This window comes from Stomoxys calcitrans, chromosome 1 (genome assembly GCF_963082655.1).
Source record: "Stomoxys calcitrans chromosome 1, idStoCalc2.1, whole genome shotgun sequence".
In the NCBI taxonomy this organism is placed as follows: domain Eukaryota; kingdom Metazoa; phylum Arthropoda; class Insecta; order Diptera; family Muscidae; genus Stomoxys; species Stomoxys calcitrans.
In genome coordinates this window covers 192,186,516-192,208,578 of record NC_081552.1, presented here as the reverse complement: position 1 = coordinate 192,208,578, position 22,063 = coordinate 192,186,516, and the positions used below count along the sequence as shown (strand labels likewise).

At 40.8% G+C, this 22,063-nt stretch overlaps 1 protein-coding gene across 3 annotated transcripts in view; it reads left to right on the top strand.

The window, feature by feature from the left end:
- The window catches only part of LOC106089461 (uncharacterized), a 36,415-nt gene that overhangs the window by 6,205 nt on the left and 8,147 nt on the right, over positions 1-22,063 (top strand). For 2 of the 3 annotated variants that reach the window (XM_059360605.1, XM_059360604.1), the window contains one exon: positions 19,054-19,889. In XM_059360605.1, coding sequence (XP_059216588.1) covers positions 19,590-19,889 — 300 coding nt within the window. In that variant the 5' untranslated portion in view covers positions 19,054-19,589. The remainder of the gene's footprint in view (positions 1-19,053; positions 19,890-22,063) is intronic. The other variant, XM_059360606.1, reaches the window with a different exon arrangement.

Below are 22,063 nucleotides of genomic sequence, written 5' to 3'. Positions count from 1 at the left end.
TGTTCCACAATGTTTCGCTGTTGTACTAAGCACGTCGCCCACGCCCTTAACTCGGATTGCGTCGACCCGAAAGGCTTTGGGTTAACCAAGAATATTGACAGCAGGCCTCTGGCCTTCATCGCCAAATCGTCTGCCCTTTCAGTCCCCCTTACTCCGTTATGGCCCGGCACCCAAACGATGCGGATTTTACCATTCTCAGAGAAGGCGTTAATCTCCTTCCTACACTGCAAGACTGTTCGTGACCTTACCGTCCTGGTTGTTATTGCCCTTATGGCAATTTTACTGTCGGTAAAGATGTTGACACTCGACATCCTCGCGTTACACCATCGCCCGGATCTCCGCCTGCAGGACCGTATTGTGGCCAGGCAGTCTAAAACAGATCTCAATCCTTGGGTACTCAATGTAAACCCCCAGGCCCACTCTGTCCTCTAGCTTTGATCCATACGTGTAACATGATCTTCCAGATGGCAATGCTAGGGTTCCGTCCATTCAAGACTGTGCCGATGGCAGCAGTGCCTCGCACTCGATTTCAAGGTTGATCTCAGGTATCAGATGGGAAACCTTTTTCCTTCCTACCAGGTTTCCTATCGTCGCCTCGATTTTACTGCGATGGTATGAGCTGTTCCCATCCTCAATCCATTCTCCCATCGCCTTAAGTCTCATAGCCGCAGTGGCTATCTCACACTAAATTTGTATGTCAATGGGTCGGATATCTAGAATAGTCTCCAGTGCCCTAGTGAGCGTGGTCCTCATCGCTCCACCAATGCCAAGACAACATGTTCTCTGAACCTGTTGTATGGTCCATGTGTTGCACTTTTCCTCCATAGCAGTCCACCAAACTACAGAGGCGTAAGTAAGTATTGGTCTAATCACGCTCCGGTAGGGCCAGTGGACAGTGGATTCAGGCCCCATTTCGAGCCAATGCCCGTATACATAGTGCCTGTGAGCGTTCTCAGTACGCTCCTGAATGTGACACTTCCATTTCATTTTCCTGTCCAAAATCACTCCTAAGTATTTGACCTTGTCATATATCGAAATCGTCTTATTGAGGAAACGTGGTGCTTTAAATTGGCCCACCTTCGTCTTCCTCGTGAACAGCCATATTTGAGTCTCCTCTGGCTTAGCATTGAGACCTCTGGGTCTAGCTCAGTCATATGCCATATGCAAGACCCTTTCGGCCCTTCTGCATAGCGCGTTGGGATCGTTATCCCTTAGAAGTGTCATAATATCGTCTGCGTAGCAGACGGGTTGAAATCCCTCCTCAGTCAATATCCGTAATAGGTCATTTATGGTGGTCACCCGTAGAAGTGGCGATAAAATGCTTGTGCCACTTTCTGCCTTATGGGAGAATAGAGCATGTTGCTAAATAAAATATTTTCAGGGCTTAGTGATTGGGGGCCCCCCAATCCCCAAAACACTCCTAAATCGGGCGTATATACCCACCACGTCAATATGGGGCTTCAATGAAAAGAATTGGGGGTTAGAACAAGAATTGATACCCACTTTCGGGACCAATTTTCTGGGGGTCTACTCCTTTCCCAAAATACCCTACAAACTGCAATTTTTTACTGACCATCGCAATATGGGGCTCAAATAAAGGTATTTGGATATAAAATAAATACAAATTTGATATACTAATGTAGGACTATGTATTCCCCAAAACATTCCCCCAAAGGGTAAAAATTTTTTGACCATGACAGTATGTGTCTCATATGAAAGGTATTTGGGATTAGAAAACGAATATGATAACCAATTTTGGGGCCATGTGATTGGGGGACGCCTCATTCTGTAAACTCCTCACAAAACCAATGGCAATATGGGGTTTAAAAAAATGGTATTTGAGAGAAGAGCACGATGCTGATATTCTTTCAGGGCCATGTGTCTGGGGGACCACCTCACCCCTGAAAACACCCCTAAATCAGACATCATGAGAATATCGGGCAGAGATAAAGTCTTTTAAGAATGGAGTACACCTTACATCCAAACTTAAATTCGTAGACCAATAAAGACCATATGTGATTCTTAACCATATTGGGGTTCCATGTTGGGAGGCGTAAAACTACTCACTCTTTCAAATTTCAGCGAAATCGGTTAAAAAATAAACTTTTATGGGCTTCAGACCCTTTATCGGCAGATCGGTCTATATGGCAGCTATATATTAATATAGTCCTATCTGAACCATATTTGGGTCAGGTGTCGGGAAGCTTTAAACTACTCACTGTTTCGAATTTCAGCGAAATCGGATAAAGCACTTATGGGCATTAGACCCTTTATCGGCAGATCGGCCTATATAGCAGCTTTGTCCAAATATGGTACGATTGGGCCCGTTCAAGAACTTAACCAGCGTGCATCAAAAGACGTATTTCTGCTTAATATCTAAATTTTTGAAGGCTGTAGAGTGATTAGAAGAGACGGACGGACAGACAGACGGACATCGTTAAATCGTCTTAGAATTTTATGACGATCCGACATATATATATACTTTCTAGGGTCGAAAATTGATGAATGACGGAATGACTAAATGAGTATACCCCCTTTCCTAGGCGGTTTTATCCAATTTTACTAAAAGTTTTGCATTTGCATTCTTGTGGCCAGTGATTGCCACTGTTTTACAATAAGGGCTAGTCTAATATACTCTGTGATTAAATTAAGAACGGTCATAAGTTGTTGACAAAAATATGCATGGCACAACAGAAGGTGAAAGGTATAAACAATTCACACACATCTCGAAGATTTATATATTCGCTGGATAGGAATACCAATGATCTCCTACAACCAAAGACATGGATGAGTAATTAAAATATTCGTGATTTAATTATGTGATCCAACACGTTTTAGTTATCCCATATTTTCGTTAATAAAAAAATAAACACTTTCTTCTACTGTTTTAAAGAAAAAAAGAAACAGACTTTTGTTTATAAAATTCTTTTCTTTTTCTTGTATGCGTGGGGTTGGGTGAGATAATTATAAAGAAAAAAAAAAACCATCACTTGGTGTTACCTCATCATCAGTGGCCGGTTTTTGAAACTCAAAACGAATGGCACAGATGCAATTGCTAAGACAACAGGATTTCACTATGCCTGAATTGCAAACCACGATTTTTATTGCAGCGTAGGCCAATGCAAACTTGTTAAATGTCAATGTCCAATAGAGATTTACAATGCCAAATCAGGGTATCCTTTGGCATGACAACATTTAAGGCGGCATGTGGGTTGAATCATTGAATGCATTTTTGTTGGTACCACCCACTGAAATTTACATCGATTACACTAAGCAACACCAAGCACTGTTTTGAAACTGAACTTTACATCGATTACACTAAGTAACACCAAGCACTGTTTTGAAATGTATAAAAAATTTTAAATAATGCAAAAATTGCATAGTGAACGGTATCAAAATGTGTGCTATTGTTGACTTCTTCAAATTATGTAGACGATTTAAATTTCTCTAAATTTTGTTTCCTAATGTTATGACTAACCCACCCACTTTTCCAAACTTACAAGTTTGTCCATCTCTGGTAGTAGATAAGCGATCTTGTCAGTATTACAACAAAGTGCCATTTAGTTTGGCGGTTGTTGTTAGTGTAATTACAAGCGGCTTAATTGTGTTCTAAGCGCACAATGCTAATATGCATAAATTATAAACATTTGTGCCGCTTTTAGTTTTAATTTTTTTTATTTTTGTTATTTATTGTTATAAAATTAATGCAAACAAAACAGAAACAGCATTTCTCGTTGAGTATCGAGCTGATGGGTAGGCGTTTATTAAGAATTTTCCGCATTCGAAGCGGCTTTTCTGTCTTTCATTCCGTCACTGTGGGGAGGAAGGCATTAAAACCGCCAGCAATCTACCAAGATCAGTAATTATTTCGTACGACGCCAATTAATTTCTGCCTTTTTATACTCACCACCGTAGGGGGCATATTCTTTTAGTCATTCCGTTTGCAACACATTGAAATATCAATTTCCGACCCTACAAAGTATATATAATTCGGATCGTCGTAAAATTCCAAGACAATTTAACGATGTCCGAATGTCTGTCCGTCCGTCTGTTGTTATAACTCTAGAGCCTTCAAAAATTGAGATATTGAGCTTTAATTTGGCACAGATACGTCTTCTTGATGCATGCTGGTTAAGTTTTTGAACAGGCCAAAGCGGATCATATTTGGATATAGCTGCTATATAGACCGATCTCCCGATAGGGGGTCTGAAGCCCATAAAAGTTTTATTTTTTAACCGATTTCGGTGAAATTTGCAACAGTGAGTTATTTTAAGCCTCCCGACAACTGACCCAAATATGGACTAGATCAGTCCATATTAAGATATAGCTCCCATATAGACCGATCTCCCAATAAAGAGTCTAATGCCTATAAAAACTTTATTTTTCATCCAATTTTGCTGAAATTTGAAACAGTAGAGTAGTTTAAGGCTTCCCGACAACTGATCCAAATATGGTTCAGAGCGGACTATATTTAGATATAGCTGCCATATGGACCGATCTCCCGATAAGGGGTCTGAAGCCCATAAAAGTTTTATTTTTTAACCGATTTCGGTGAAATTCGCAAGAGTGAGTTATTCTAAGCCTCCCGACAACTGACCCAAATATGGATTAGATCAATCCATATTAAGATATAGCTGCCATATAGACCGATCTCCCAATAAAGGGTCTGAAGCCCATAAAAGCTTTATTCATTACCCGATTTCGCTGAAATTTAAAACAGTGAGTTATTTTAAGCTTCCCGACATCTAACTCAAATATGGTTCAGAGCGGACTATATTTAGATATAGCTGCCATATGGACCGATCTCCCGGTAAGGGGTCTGAAGCGCATAAAAGTTTTATTTTTTAACCGATTTCGCTGAAATTTGGAATTGTGCGCAGTTTTAAGCCTCTCAATATCCAACCCAAATATGGTACAGATTGGGCTATATTTAGACATAGCTACCATTTAGACCGATCTTCTGGTAAAGCGTCTAAAGCCCATAAAAGTTGTATTTTTTAACCGATTTCGCTGAAATTTAAAACAGTGGGAAGTTTTACGCCTCCCAACATAGGACCCAAATATGGTTTAGATCGGACTATATTCAGATATAGCTGCTTTATTAACCTATCTGCCGATGAAGGGTCTGAAGCCCATAAATGTTCTATTTATTACCCGATTTCGTTGAAATTTGAAACAATGCGTAGTTTTAGGTCTCCCGACGTCCGTCCCAAGTATGGTTTGTATCGGACAATATTTTGATATAGCTGCCATATAGACCGATCTCCCGATAAAGGGTCTGAAGGCCATAACAGCTTTATTTTTTATCCGATTTCGCTGAAATTTGGAATTGTGCGCAGTTTTAAGCCTCTCAATATCCGACCCAAATATGGCACAGATCACGCTATATTTAGATATAGCTGCCATATAGACCGATCTTCTGGTAAAGCGGCTGAAGCCCATAAAGGTAATTTTTAACCGATTTCGCTGAAATCTAAAACAGTGGGTAATTTTACGCCTCCCAACATAGGACCCAAATATGGTTCAGATCGGACTATATTCAGGTCTGAAGCCCATAAAAGTTCTATTGGATTGCCCAAAAAGTAATTGCGGATTTTTTAAAAGAAAGTAAATGCATCTGTAATAAAACTTAGAATGCATTTTAATCAAATATACTTTTTTAACACTTTTTTTCTAAAGCAAGCTAAAAGTAACAGCTGATAACTGACAAAAGAAAGAATGCAATTACAGAGTCACAAGCTGTGAAAAAATTTGTCAACGCCGACTATATCAAAAATCCGCAATTACTTTTTGGGCAACCCAATATTTATTACCCGATTTCGCTGAAATTTTAAATACAAAATTCAACAGTTACTTATATTGATTCGACCACTCAATGTCCGTGCCGAAATTGGGTGCATAAGTTATCTAATTTTCACCAGATTATGGCGAAAATGGGGTTTATATATACACCCGAGGTGGTAGGTATCCAAAGTTCGGCCCGACCGAACTTAATGCATTTTTGCTTGTTGTTTGTTTTCGTTTTTTTCTCAGTGGCTTGGCGATCTTGATAAATGAACACTTTTGTGCAGCACTTGGACATGTAGTATATTTACAAAATGTATTATTAAAACATTCTTGTCAACAATTTAAACTCAATCACCCGTATACTTGTACTCCCAACAACGTAGGATTTTTCCTTATATAATACGCTTATTTTATTGATTTTTATTGCAAAAAAAAAAACGCATGGCCAATAATCGCAACAACATTTATGGCTTGGCTTGATGGCTGAATGGAGTCGAACAACAGATCAGAACACCATTCGCTGACCGGTTTTGGATCACAAAGACTTAGTTTTGCTGTCCAGTTTGGGCATTTGACATTTTCATTTATAAAAAATAAATTTTATTTAATTTTTTTCCACTCTGCTATTCGAATGTGTGAAACATGACCAACCTCACAGAATGAATTATTATGACGTTAATTTTATTGTGTTTTTTTTTTTTTTCTTTTTGTTTCGTTGGCCTAAAATGAAGAAATGTTTCAAGCCATTAATTAAATGAGGGATTAATAAAAAAAAAACAGGCACACAGATGTGTTAGATCTTCTTAAATGGCACATGTGAATGACAGGTTCCAAAGAATGCGATAAAAGTTCAGTTCAAGCGAGGGTGTTAACATAACAAATGGTCATAGTGGCTCTATACTGGGAAAGGAAATGAATCGACATATTTAATCTTTAAATGACAAAATAAATTTTCTAGAATGAAACAAGCAAAAAGGCATTAAGTTCGACCGGGACGAACTTTGAATACCCACTAACTCGGGTATATATGTAAACCACCTTTCATCATAATCCGGTATCCAAAAATGGTCCGTTGGGGACCAAATTCAGAATAATATAGACCGATATGAATAATATAAGACACGAATGTCGAAAAATCTAACATAAGTCACTGTGTCAAATTTCAACGAAATCGGATGATAAATGCGCCCTTTATGGCGCCACAACCTTAAATCGAGAAAACGATCTATATGGCAGGTATATCCAAATCTGGACCCCTCTAGGCTGTCGTCAAGAAGGATATCTAGGGTCCTCACACAACTCACTGTCCTAAATGTTAGCGAAGTCGGACAAAAATGTAATAACATTACACCCAAATCGGATAAAAATCACGGCTTGTAAGGGCTCAAGAAGTCAAATCGGGCGATCGGTTTATATGGGAGCTATATCATATTCTTGACCGATTTGGACCATACTTGGCACAGTTGTTGGGAGTCATAACAGAGCATATGTATGTGCAACTTTTTAGCCAAATCGGACAAAAATTGCGGCTTCCAGGGGCCCAAGAAGTCCAATAGGGAGATCGGTTTATATGGGAGCTATATCCAAATCTGAACCTATATGGCCAATTTGCAATCCTCAACGACCTCCATTAATTTTAAGTATCTGTACAAAATTTCAAGCGGCTAGCTTAACCCGTTCGACCGCTATCGTGATTTCGACAGACGGACGGACTTGGCTAGTTCGACTCAGAATGTCGAGACGATCAAGAACATATATATAGGGTCCTAGATCAATATTTCGAGGTGTTACAAACAGAATGACTAGACTAGTATACCCCCATCCTATGGTGGTGGATATAAAAAGGAAGAAACTCTCACCGGTAAGAGCACGTTGCATCTCCTTCAGCGCGACCATACGTTGCAATGACTAGTCAGGACTCCTTTTAACAGTCTGAAGTCATGCTTCCTCAGACCCAGGATAAGTGACCATACGTTTCAATGACTAGTCAGGACTCCTTTTAAAAGTCTGAAGTCAATGTTCCTCAGACCCAGGATAAGCGACGTCCTGTTCCGCAAACTCTCGGCCACAGGGCCTTTGGTCGGCAACCAACAGCATCACCACACGAATCATTCGCGCATTCATAGTAGAAGTTATCCACCAGCGTGATGAATTTTATACAAACTCGTTTCCCTGTATCAAGTTTCGATGAATTTCGGTGAAGGAAGTCAAGCTCTTGCTTTTTGGGGGGAAAAAGGTCGGATGTAATATCACGATAGGGCTCACCATTCACAGTTACATTACGATTCGCATCATCTTTGAAGAAGTACGGTCCAATGATGTCACCAGCCCATAAACCTCACCAAACTGTAACTTTATGTGGATGCATTGGTAGCTCTTGCAATGTTTCTGGCTGATCTTCACTCCAAAATCGACAATATTGCTTATTTGGGTACCTATTGAGCCAAAAATAAGCTTCGTTGCTAAATGGAAGAAGCTCGCGATGAACTTGAACTTGAACAGAGCACGCATTTTGATACGTTACGGTGGCCTCCATGGTGGCGTAGTCCTAATTAGTCCAACTAATCAGTACCCTTTGAAAAAAGTTGAAAATCATCGGCTTGCTAATTATTAGAGAGTCTAAATACTGTTACAAGGGGACTCACTGCTTCTCTGAAATTGATTGGTGTTGTTGTAGTTGTGTGTTCTACGCTGAGGCGGCAACCCTTGCGATGAACGACTTCATCGGGTGAATCTGGTACGCACGGTCCATGTAATTCACTAAAACGTCGAAAGTGGGTAGTAAAGCGTAATAAAGCGGTTCAACCTCTTAAATCGGGCCATCGCTCTATCCGAGTTCGGCACGGTTGTTCGTTGAACTCGCGGCAAAAACATGACTTTTATGAAATCAAGATTTCTTATCGGGAGATCAGTGTTATATCAATATATAGACCATCTTTGAGCTTAGGGCTGTAGAGTGATTCCAACAAACTTAAGAATCCTAACATGCGTTCCGTAGCGATTTTACTGTCCCATACCTTGATAAAGACCATCGTCTGTGTGAGCTGGGGGATGTCCATCTTTCTCACCATGTCGAGCTTTGCGCCCCCTCCAGGGAGCGCCGGCGCAAAACACAGCGTAAAGATGTCCCCTCTATACTCGCAGCTCATCATTTGTATGGGTGGAGCCTCTACAGAGTTCCACACATATTCGAAAATCCGATCGCTGACCAGATCCTCCGCTTGGGACCGATGATCTGGTGGAATTTGCTGGATGCACTGTCGATATTGATGACTGCATAAGTCAGCACATCTCTGTTGCGCTTCCTTGCCACTCTGGTGTAAGAGGGCGGCTCCTTACCTTTTCAAGCGACCATCTTCCCCTTCCATGATGGCCTTGGCGTCCTTTTGGAAGTCAAAGCTCTCCATGACGACTCAGAGGCATTGGGGTCTTCCTTTGTTCCTTTTACGATTTGGTCTCACGACAACTGATTGTGCGCTTGAAGCATTACTTTTGACTACAGATGCCGAGATACCCACACCTATAGGAGGGGCGAAAAACATACTACGGCCCGATGCCACAACTGCAGCTGTTGGGTCTTTAGAGTCCATTTTGAGCCTACTCCTGAAAGGCTATAAAGTTTTTGCGTAATAGGTAGTATCAATTCCGAGATACATATATTTTTCTTTGAGGAGCTGAAACACGTCTACTCTTTTCAACGGCTACTTTCTTTCTTGAAAATAAGTATTAACACTCAAAAGCGCCTTCCGATCTTGGACGGGCCAATTCTTATATATAAAAATAAATTTGTGTTTGTTTATTTGCTTGTTTGTTCCATATAGACCCAAAAACGGCTGCAACGATTACATTGAAAATTTCACAGATTACGTAGGTTGGTCTGGAAGGAAGCATAGGCTATATAATTTTTTGCTATTGGAAGGAGGGCGGACCCTTCCCTTTACCCCGAAAGTACTACCCAAAAATAAAAGTGTACCGATCACGACAATATGGGAATTAAATGATAGGTATTCAGAAGTAGAGTACGAATTTCATATTAAAAATTGGGTCCAAGTAACTGGGGGGCCGCCCCAACCCCAAAACCCATTAAAATAGGTTTATTGGACGATCATGACAATATGGGACTCAAATGAAAGGTATTCGGGAGTGGATTGCGGATATAGGCAGGAGTGAGGAACAGATTTTATAGTTTGTTGATATCGGAAGGGGGCGATCCCTCCCCCGTTGCCCCAAAAACACCGCCCAAAATCAAAAGTGGACCGATAATGACAAAATGGGTATCAAATGAAGGGTATTGAAGAGTAGAATACGAATATGGTGTTAAAAATGGTCCGAGTAACCAGGAGGTCGCCCTAACCCCAAAACTCCACCCTGCCGAAAAATTAAACTTGTATATCAAATGAAAGGTATTCGGGAGTAGATTACGAATCTGGCATAAGAAATCAGATTGAAATATAGGGGGTCAAACAAACCCCCGAAAACGCCCCAAATGGGCATATTAACCAATTAAGACTATATGGGATTCGGTTTTTTTATTTGTTCCGTAAACTCAAAAACGACTGAACCAACTTTCGTAAAATTTTCACAGATTGTGTAGGTGGGTCTGTTGGGGGATTAGACATTAAGCTCCCCCTTAACTGAGCTTCGTTTCCGACTATGGCAATATGGAGCTCAAATCAACGATATTTAGGAGTAAAGAACGAATTTCATATCTATTTTCAGCTGAAAGTGCCGGTGGGCGCCCCACCCTCCACCAGATTGGGGAGAATTTACATGACCATGCATGGCTTCGCCAGCATTAAGAGGGGATAACCACCGCTTTAAATTTTTTTTCGCGCGTCATAGGCGGACTTGAGCTGCAGTGGCACGCATTCGATATGGATCAAAGCTAGGGGAGAGAGTGGGCCTGGGGTCTTTATTGAGAACCCAGGGAGATCTATTTTAAACTGCCTTACCGTAATACAGTCCTGCAGACAAAGATCCGGGCAATCGCGGAATGCGTGAAGAGGTGTAATACTAACACGAGGACGTCGAGTGCTAACATCTTTACGGACAGTAAAAAAAAGAGGGAATGAAAGGGCAGACGATTTGGCGGTGAATGCTAAGGTACTGCCGTCGATAAACTTGGTTAAGTCATCGCCTTCGGGTCGACGCAGTCCGATTTAAGGGATCCAGATCGTGAGAGGATGAGGCTATTACTGAAAGGAAATAAGAAGGAGGTCAATATAGCTTTTGGGTGTCATAACGGGACATATAGGACTATGAGCTCACTTATGCAAAATCGGTGCGGCATGATAGCATGTGTAGGGCATGTGGGGAAGATGATGAGATGTTGGAGCATTTCCTATGTCATTGCCCAGCTTTCGCGGCTAACAGATAACGGTACTTAGGTGGGGCACGATACCAGACATGAACCAACTTAGGGGAGTGGTATGGAAAACACTTAAAGATATTGTAAGTAGAACGGAATTACTAACTTCAAATTTTCTTTGTCGAGGTTATTGGCTTAGGGCCGATTAATATCCACACCCTCTTTTCAACCTTACCTAACCTACATTGTTGGGTCTCAGATCAGCATTTCGATGAGTTACAAGCGTAATGACGAACTCAACATACCCCTTATCTTAGGATGGTGGGTATACAAATCATTACTAAAATTTTTTTGTAACGCATTAAGCAATTCGTTCAACGCAATCTCTCTGTTAACACGGCAATCGTGAGCACTTGAGTGTTAATTGGTTTGGTAACATATTTTCTATTAATGACTGTTGTAAGGCGCTTAATAAAGTCAATAAATTTTAATAAAATATTTACTCGAAGCTCTCTTCATGTAAGTACATACGAATGCAGTATGACATAATCGTGAATATCGTGGTATTTTTTACGATATCTCAAAAATGTCAAATTGTTATCGTTGATTGGCGAGGGGAAACACGTACATGCCAAGATAGGAAACTATCGCCCAGATTGTGTGCAGTTACCCATATGGTTGGCAGTAGGTGGGGGTGGCAGAACTAGGGAGGTTTTGTGTTCATTCATATCGGCCCACTGTGACTGCGATAAAATTTACTATTTATGCTACTCAGCACTTCGAATCAACGGCGTTTGCTGCTGCAATCCATTGCCAATCAGTTGTCGATTTCGTAGCGATCGATCGAATTAAAACCACAAATTGCAAAACTATGGTTACTTGTTTGCACACTTTTAGTAACATTGTTGTTTGGCTTTTGTTGCTGGTGCGCTCTGACTAATTTGCATAGGAAATGAATCGACTTGTTAAAGGGTTGTTGGCAGTAATTCTAAAATTGGCCAGGTATGTGGTTTTCCCACATAAAAGTTCGTTTGCTCTTGCCTTGAGTTAAAATTAAAACGATAAAATTGTTCAACTTTTTGTTGATATAGGAAGTGCACATTTTGCATGGCATTGGCCTGGGCACAAGGACAAACAAGCGAAGTTGTAACCAGTTTTGAAGTTGAAGTTCTATAGCCTCAATGAATTTTACATAAGAAGGGTTAACGTTAAGGAAAGATGGGATTTTTGATTGAAATATATGGGAAATTAAGAACCTTGACTCTTAATTTCCCTTATATTTCAATTAAAAATCCCATCTTTCCTTAAGATTAACCCTTTTTATGTAAAACTCAAAACTTTTTTTAAATTAAGGCTTTAGAACTTCAACTTCAAAACTACTTACGACTTCGCTTGTTTGTCCTTGTGCCCAGGCCAATGCCATGCAACATTCATCAAAAAATTTACTTAAATCGCCTATATTACGTAAGATGATTATTTTCAATTCTCGGCCTGGATTCGACTTTTGAAATCAAATATCATAAAAATCACTACATCATGCTGGTACCTAGAGCTTCGTCCTAGTGTTGCGTAATGGCCAGTATAGAAATCCATCAATTATTAGTTCTTAGGTGGTAGGATTTTCTTAAGTTTTATAAAACTCCGATTGTGGAGATAGTTTAGATTAGGTAAGGTTGAACAAAGGATGCGGATATTAGTCTGCCCAAGCCACTTTGGACACACACCTAACCGAATACTGGCTTAGTTGGGCTATCAATACTAAAAAGCAACCCTGAAAAAGAAAACCTAAGCTGAGAATTCCATGCTACTTACAAAGCCTTTATTGTTTCTCATACCACGCCCCTAAGCGGGTTTATGTCTGGTGTTGTGTCCTTAACCAAGTGCCGGTGTCTATGAGCCGCGAAAGGCGAGCAATAATATAGGACATGTTCCATCGTCTCATCATCATCAACCCCGCATTCCCTACAAATGCTATCACTTGCCGCACTGATTTTGATCTCGTAGTCCTTTGTGCACCGTTATGATACCGAAAGCTTTACTGAACTCCTATTTACTTCATATCAGTAATTGCTTCGTATTTCCCGATCCGGATCGCCCCATTGGATTTTCGTTGTCCCATCAACCGTTTCGCTGTTCGACAGAGTTACATGCGAGTTCGTTGCTCACGCCCCACAACTATGTACGTCCTATGCACAACCTCGTGCAGGGCAGTCTCCACCCACCTTTCCTTGACATAGGCATGCTGTTTGTATTTGAGCAGTTCGCGGGATGTCCTACTCTTTATCATGGTATATCCACAATACGTCCATGGCTTTGAGTAAGGTTTATAGGTCTGTAGGCCTTTGGTAACGCATAACTTGCCTTGCCGAGCTGGAGTATTAATACCACCTTTGCCGTCTGCCAGGCTTTCGGTGTATATGCAAGTTCTAGACAATAAGTCTGCTTTTTATGGGATTAACACCCTCAATTAGGAGATCGGTCTATATGACAGCTATATCTATATACTCTGATCTGACTCATATTTGGGACGGATGTCGGGAGCCTTAAAAAAACTCACTATTTAAAATTTCAACGAAATCTGGTAATAAATAAATAAGGCAGCTATATCTAATTATAGGCCGATCTAAACCATGTTAAGGTCAGATGTCGGGAGGCTTAAAATAACCCACTTTTTCAAATTTAAGCGAAATCGGGTAGAAAATAAAGCTTTTATGGGCTTCAGACCCTTTATCGGGAGATCGGTCTATATGGCACCTATATCCCAATATAGTCCGATCTGGGCCATATTTAGGTCAGATGTTGAGAGGCCTAAATCTACTCACTGTTTCAAATTTCAGCGAAATCGGATACCAAATAAAGCCTTTATGGGCTTTAAACCCTTAATCGGGAGATCGGTCTATATGGCAGCTATATCCAAATATAGTCCGATGTAAACCATGTTTAGGTCAGATGTCGAGAGGCTTAAAGTAACTCACTGTTTCAAATTTCAGCGAAATCGGATTATAAATGCGCCTTTTATGGGGCCAAGACTTTAAATCGAGATATTGGTCTATATGGCAGCTATATCCAAATCTGGACCGATTTAGGCCAAGTTGCAGAAAAATGTCGAAGGCCCTAACACAACTCACTGTCCCGAATTTCAGCACAATCGGACAATAAATGCGCCTTTTATGGGCCCTAGACCTTAAATCGAGAGATCGCTCCATATGGCAGCTATATCCATATCTGGACCGATCTGAGCCAAATTAAATAAGAATGTCGAAAGGCCTTATACAACTCACTGCCCCAAATTTCGGCGACATCGGGCAATAAATGCGCCTTTTATTGGCTCAAAATCTTAGATCGAAGGATCGGTCTATATGGCAGCTATATCCAAATCTGAACCGATCTAGGCCAAATTGAAGATAGATGTCGAGTGGCCTAACACAACTCACTGTCCCAAATTTCAGCAAAATCGGATAATAAATGTGGCTTTTACGGGCCCAAGACCCCAAATCGGCGGATTGGCCTATATGGGAGCTATATCCAAATCTGGGGCAAATTGAAGAAGGATATCGAAGGGCCTAACACAACTCACTGTCCCAAATTTCAGCAAATTTCGTAATGTATTAACTAAGTTAGAATATCCACCTATGATGTTGGATGCCTGGGTTCGAAAACTGGCGATAACATGGTGTTGGTAATCTCATCACCGAATGCTGGCGACATTTATGAATATTTAGACGTGAACAACTTTTATACTAAGTGCTCCACAGATTCAAAATTCTCTGGAATGTGTTGTCTTGCAAGGTCTTATTCCTTATACTTGCTTGAAATATCACTGTGGCTTGTTGTTGAGAGATCTTTCCTTACTGATTTATAGCTACCTTGCTGGTTGAGAAGAGGTTAAGGCATTGCATCTTAGCCACTCTGCTACTAGTTCCAATGCTTAAACTTACATGTTCATCCAGTCTGGAATCATTCATATAGAAATATTAGCAGGCCCGGTGTACTTCGCTACACCCTTAAGTTTCTATTTGGTGCAAAATTTTAGGGTGGTGCGACCCGTCTGGGAATAGTTCCTAAACTTTTATATAAGTTCCGTATTCTACTCTCAAGTACCTAACGTTTGAATCCCTTACGGTATCGGTCGGGCAACATGTTCTTTTGAGGGTGATTTTTGGGGTGGGACGCTCCTCCTGGGACTTGATCCAACATTTTTTAGTTTCGAATTCTACTTCCTATTACCTTTCATTTGTTACCCATATTGCGCCAATCGCTAATCAGGTAATTTTTTGGGAGCTTTTTGGGGGTGGACCCTTATACACTTGGGATCGAACTGTTATATCATATTCAAACTCTACTCTTTACTTTACTTTTGATGTAGGTCGTTGGGGATGGCATGGGCAACTTCGGTCAAGGGGATATAGCTCCCATATAAACCAATCTCCCGATTTGACTTCTTGAGACCCTGAAAGCCACAACTTTCGTCCGATTTGGCTAAAAGTTTGCACATAATGTTCCGTTATGACTTACAACTATTGTACCAAGTATGGTTCAAGTCGATCTATAGCCTGATATAGCTTCCACATAAACCGATCCCACGATTTGACTTCTTCAGCCCTGGAACCTAAAATTTTTGTCCGAGTTAGCTGTAATTTTGCACATTGTGTTCCTTCATGACTTCAAACAACTGTGCCAAGTAAGATTCAAATCGGTATGAAACCTGATATAGCTCTCATATAAACCTATATCCCGATTTGATATCTTGATCCCCTGGCAGCCGTAATCTTTATCCAATTGAAATTTGGCATGTAGTGTTCTGTTATGCCCTTCAACAACTGTGCCAAGTACGGCCTAAATCGGTCTATATTTGATTGGAATTTTGGATGTAGTGTTCTGTTACGTCTCCTAAAAACTGTGCCAAGTAAGGTCCAAATCGGCCTATTACCTGATATAGCTCCCATATAAACCCATCTCCCGATTTGACTTCTTGAGTATTGGAAGCCACAATTTATGTTGGCACGAAGTGTTCTGTCATGAATTCCAACAACTGTGCCAAGTACGGTCCACATCGGTCTAAAACCTGATATTGCTACTATATAAGAAGCAGCAGTTTTTGCCCGATTTAGCTGAAATTTGGCATGTAATGTTCTGTCATGACTTGCAACAAGTGTGCTAAGTACGGTCCAAATCGGTCTATAGCCTGATATAGCTCCCACATAAACCGATACTCCGATTTGACTTCTTGAGCCCCTGTAATCCGCAATTTTTATCTGATTTGGCTGAAATTTTGCAAATAATGTATCAAGTTCCATATAAACCATTTCTCCCGATTTGACTTCTTGAGCCCTTACAAGCCGCGATTTTTATCAGATTTGGTTTCAGCCAAATTCTGTGTTCCTTCTGTTATGACTTTCAGCAACTGTGCCAAGTACGATCCAAATCGGTCTATAAATAGATATAGCTCCCATATTTTAGCAGAATCAATGGTGGTGGGTTCCAAAGATTCGGCCCGGCCAAACTTAGCACGCTTTTACTTGTTTTTATTTAAAGCACCATTTTATCTTTTTTCTTTGCGGATCAGAATTGGAAAATGCTTTACGCATGTGACGAGTACGTCTCTCGCCTTATGCCGGACTCCGTTATCAACGGTACTGGCTTAAAACCCACCCTGTGTCACCCCTGGGGATTAATTCCCCACTTCGGAACCGCTCTAGCATTACTTCGAGGTGGACTCCATATTTGGGGGATAATCAATAAACTCGTCATTGTGTCTGCATCCAGACCTCCTCATTCATACTCTATGCCGATGCGTTCAATTCCCAATTCCCTGCGTCTTTCGATCGAGCGCTCGCAGTGGAAGAATGTGTGTTCCACATCGTCTGCAACTTCTAGCTCTTCATAAATACACCTGCCTGAGGAGCATTTGCCCATTCTATGCTGGTATTTCCGGAAGTAACTATGGCCAGTAAACAGCTGTGTAACGTAGTAGTTGACGTCGCCGTGCTTCCTGTCTCTCCACATCCGTACATCGGGTATAAGTCGTCGCGTCCACCTGGCCCTATTCTCATTTGTCCACCTTTTGTTGCATCTCTCGATAGTCTCCTCTCGTATGACCCTATATGATCCGTGTAAGTCTCACCCTGTCCTCTCTGGGTGTTTGATGTTACTCCCTCCTACTTAGGTAACAGGAAACCATAGCTGTCAGTCCGTTACATCAATCCAAATCCGTAATCAAAATCATATTCCAGTATACGCGCCTAACACTTGGTCCGACAATTGGATATCAGATACGTTTTCTAATCTTCAATACCTTTTATTTGAGTCCCATATTGTCGTGAATGGTGTATATATACATTTGGTAGGTTTTGGGGATGGTGGTGAGAACCTAAATTGGAACTCCTTCATACATAACACGGATTGGGAAGTTATAACTCAAGTCCTTGTTTAAAATTTCAGCTAAATTGGATGAAAATTGAGGCTCCTAAAGGCTCAAGAAGTTAGATCCGGCGATTTATGTGGGGGCTATATCTGTTTAAAGACCAATTCGGATCATACTTGGCATGGATATTGGAAGTCATAATTCAAGTTTTTGTTCAAAATTTCAGCCGGGGAAGGGTTTATATGGGGACTATATCTGTTTATAGACCGATTTGGATTATACTTGGCATGGATATTGGTAGTCTTTGTTGCAAATTCTAGCCAAATCGGGTGAAAATTGAGGATTCTAAGGGGGTTTAAGAAGTCAAATCTGAACCGATATGGCCCATTTGCAATTCCCAACTACCTACACCAATAAGAATTATCTGTGCACCTAGCTCTACGCGTTCGAACGCTATCGCGATTTCGACAGACGGGCGGGCGGACGGACGGACGGACATGGCTAGATCGACTTAAAATGTCATGACGATCAGGTGTATATATTCCTTATGGGGTCTTAGGTCAATATTTCGAGGAGTTACAAATGAAATGACGAAATTACAATACCCCCATCCTATGGTGGTGGGTACAAAAATCAAACCGATCAACGACTGTTTGGCAAGGACATCAAATTTTGACCTGATCCAGGTGACCAACTTTCAAGACGATTCCTCCAGAGGAATTTCCCATGTCCATCGGCTGACCGGTAGACGAGTTGGTAGCGTGCTCGGTGGTCGTGCATTTGAGGCCTTGGTCTGTCGTTGCTGTGGTATGACAATGGACTCACTCTAAACTTACCTAATCTAGTCATGTCCGTCCGACCAATCGTCGTATCGTCTGGCCGGTGGACGAGTTGCTAGCGTGCTCGGTGGTCGTGGATTCGATTCCCCTCAGAGGCCTTGGTCTGTCGCTGCTGTGGTATGACAATGGACTCACTCTAAACATACCAGATCTAGTCATGTCCGTCCGACCAATCGTCGTATCGTCTGTTGAAAGCCCGTTAACTTTCGAAGAAGTGAAGCTAGCCGATTCAAATATTTTTTTTTTTTGAAAAATTCTTCCATTGTGCCACCATATAATATCACTTGACTCATTTTTAATCAAAATGCGAAATGTCACAATGTACGCGAAATATTTTGGACAACGCTCAAAGCAGCGTACGTTTAATTAAAATCGACAAACGTTAACAGTGGCGTACCAAAATTAGAAATATATGTACATCATACGTTCAATGACTGGTAGCCGTGTATCTGTCTGTCTGTCTGTCTGCCTATCTTTCTATCTGTCTCTACATTTGTCTGATTGACTTGCTGTTCGTCTTTTTGCTTGACTTCCAGACATAGCTCGATCTCACCGACTGACACACATTTTCATTAACAATGCCATAGATGATGAGAATAAGTTTTGTGTCTTTCTATTTTTTCTTTTGTTCGAGCTGTGTGAGGTTTTAGGTGCAATTGCGAAAATTAAAGTTCGTTAATAGACCACAATTTAAACGAAAACAATTTTTATGATTTTTTTATTTTGACTGTTTCCCTTTTTCTTTATCTTTACAGAGAATTATTTATCATTTGGTTCAAGTATAGCGGCGTTTTTTGTTAAATCTCTAGCAGCTGAGATTTGCCAAAGAAGATCGGCCATACACCACATACGTATTCGTACCCAACTCCAAAGCCCCCATTTTTCTAAGCTGATTAAGCAACAGAAGAACAGTAGAAGAAATATAGTTCACACAAAATTTATCTCTTTTAGCAGAACGGAAATAATAGTGCCACAGTGCCAGAAAACAAAAACAACATACACCAAATACAAGCCATAAGGAAAGAAAACTAAAAAAAAAAGTTTTTGTTAAAGCAAAGTCATTAAGTGATTTGAAGCTTTTGTGATTTTTAGAGGTTTTTATTGTTGTCTTGTTCTTTTTTTTTTGTTGTTTTGCACCAAAATATTAACAACAACCTCAAAACCTGAAAACAATAAAACCTTAAGCCCCATTAGCTAATATTCCGTTTACCGCAAAAGGTATTGTTTTTGTTCTTTTGCTAAGAGTGTGTGAAATGCTAAAGAACCCTCGGTCCCATTCGACATCATCATAATGACAACGTTTAAATTAACCGAAGTGAAAGCTGACATATTCCATGTTCCCCAATCCTATTCATTGGCCTTTACCAGCACCACAGATTTCTATGCCGAACGAGGGACTTTGGGCTGGAAGGTGGGCCTGATCTTTGGCCAGTACGATGAACTCAGCCGTCAATACATAACCTGCGGCAATGTGGCCGTCCTGGAGGATCATGCCCGCTTCATATACCTGCTGGTAACCAAAGAAACCATGTACTACAAGAGCACCTATGGTGATGTGGAAGCAGCATTGATATGCCTGAGACATCACATGGTAAGTATAACAGGATTGAACTCTAATGATGGGGGGAAATTTCTAAATGATTAATAGATCAATCTATGGCTCAGACACACAACTTACTAATGGCTGTATTTGGGATAGAAAAATGAGACTAGAATAAATGAATATCGACTTAATGGTTACCTTATGAAAAACTAGCAACAACGGCCTTTAGGGTAATAAAATTAAGATAAAGTGTATTGGAATTACAGTTTGCATAGGAGAAGTTATAGTAAACCAGTTTTTCAGTTATTTTAGATTTTATACAGAAACTAGCCGAACCGGGCCCGCCCGCTAACTCTCTTATATCTTTTTAGGGTGGGGACACTTCGCCCTGAATGCCGATATCGAATTCGTGCCATTGTAGCCTATGACACTGAGCGCGTTCGAATCCTGGCGAGAACATCGAACAAAGCGGTGTTTATCCCCTCTTAATGTTGGCGACATTCGCAAGGTACAATGCCATGCATGGTCATTTAGAAAATTTTCCCCAAAGAGATGTCGCACTGCGGACTCGCCTATAAAAAAGATCCTTATCATTAAGTTTAAACTTGAATCGGAAAGCACTCATTGATGTGTGAGAATTTGCCTCTTCTCGGTTCCTGGTAGTAATGTTCTTCCTTAGGGTAATGTTCTCATAAGGGGAGGGATGGCACCTCAGACATTTTGACTGAAATATGGATATCAGATTCGTGCTGCACTTCCAAATGCCTTAAATTTGAGCCCCATATTGCCATATATGAACCGTTTGGAGGGTGTTTTAAGGCTGGGCCGGAAATGATAGGTCAGTTTAGGGGGTGCTTTAGTGCGTACCCCAAAACACTTGGCTCCAAATTATCTTATTTGTTTTTTACTCTCAAATACCTTTCCTTTGAGTCCCATATAGTCATAATGGGTCAAATAATCCATTTGACGTATCTTAAGGAGGAAAAGCGCCACCTAGACTTGAACGCAAATTTTAATGTCATATTCGTAATCTACTCCCTAATACCTTTCATGTGAGTCCCATATAGCCATGGTCGGCTAATATGCCCATTTGGGGGTATTTGGGGTTTAGCGACCTCCCATTACTCGTTTTCCACTCTCAAATACCTTTCATTTGAGTCCCATATTGTCCTAATGGGTCAAACAACCCGTTTGACGTATCTTTAGGAGGAAAGGCACCACCTAGACTTGAACGCAAATTTTAATGTCATATTCGTAATCTACTCCCTAATACCTTTCATATGAGTCCCATATAGCCATGGTCGGCTAATATGCCCATTTGGGGGTATTTGGGGGTGGGCGATCTCCCATTACTTGGACCTAATGTTTTATGCCATATTTGTAATCTACTGCCTAATACTTTTCATTTGAGTTCCATATTGACATGAACTTCGAATATATCTGTTTAGAGGAGTTTTGGGGTTGGGGGGGCCCATTGGGTACTCTAAAATTTAATACCATAGTCGTTTTCTAGTCTCCAAAACCTATCATTTGATACCCTTATTGTTCCCCTCGGACCACTTTCGGATAAGGGTAGCGTTTTTCGGGTAAGGGGGAGGGTCTGCCACCATCCGATATCTAAAAATTATATATCCTATGTTTTCTTCCAGACAAACGTACACATTCTATGAACATTTTAAGAAAATCGGTTCAGCCAAGTATGGCGTTTTTGAGGTGTGGCGTGACCCCCTATACTTCGATCTGATTTTGTATGCCAGATTTAGCATCTACTCCCGAATACCTTTCATTTGAGCCCCATATTGACATGAAAGTCCGATATGTCTGTTTGGGGGAGTTTTGGGGTTAAGGCGACCCGATGGGTACTTAGATTAAAATTTTCATACCATATTCGTATTCTACTCTCCAATACATTTCATTTGATACCTATATTGTCCCGATCGGTCCACTTTTGATTTTGGCTTGTGTTTTTGACATAAGGGGGAGGGTCCGTCCCCCCTTCCAGACCAAATTACGCAATATGCGAAAAATTTCGAGAAAATCGGTTCTGCCGGTTTTCAGTCTATGCGGAACAGATAAACCGAGTCCCCTATATACATATTGTGCCCATTTTGGGCGTTTTTGTGGGGGTGGGGGTGACCCCCTATACTTCGACATGAATTTGTGTGCCAGATTAGATATCTACTCCCTCATACTATTCATTTGATACCCATATTGTCCTTATC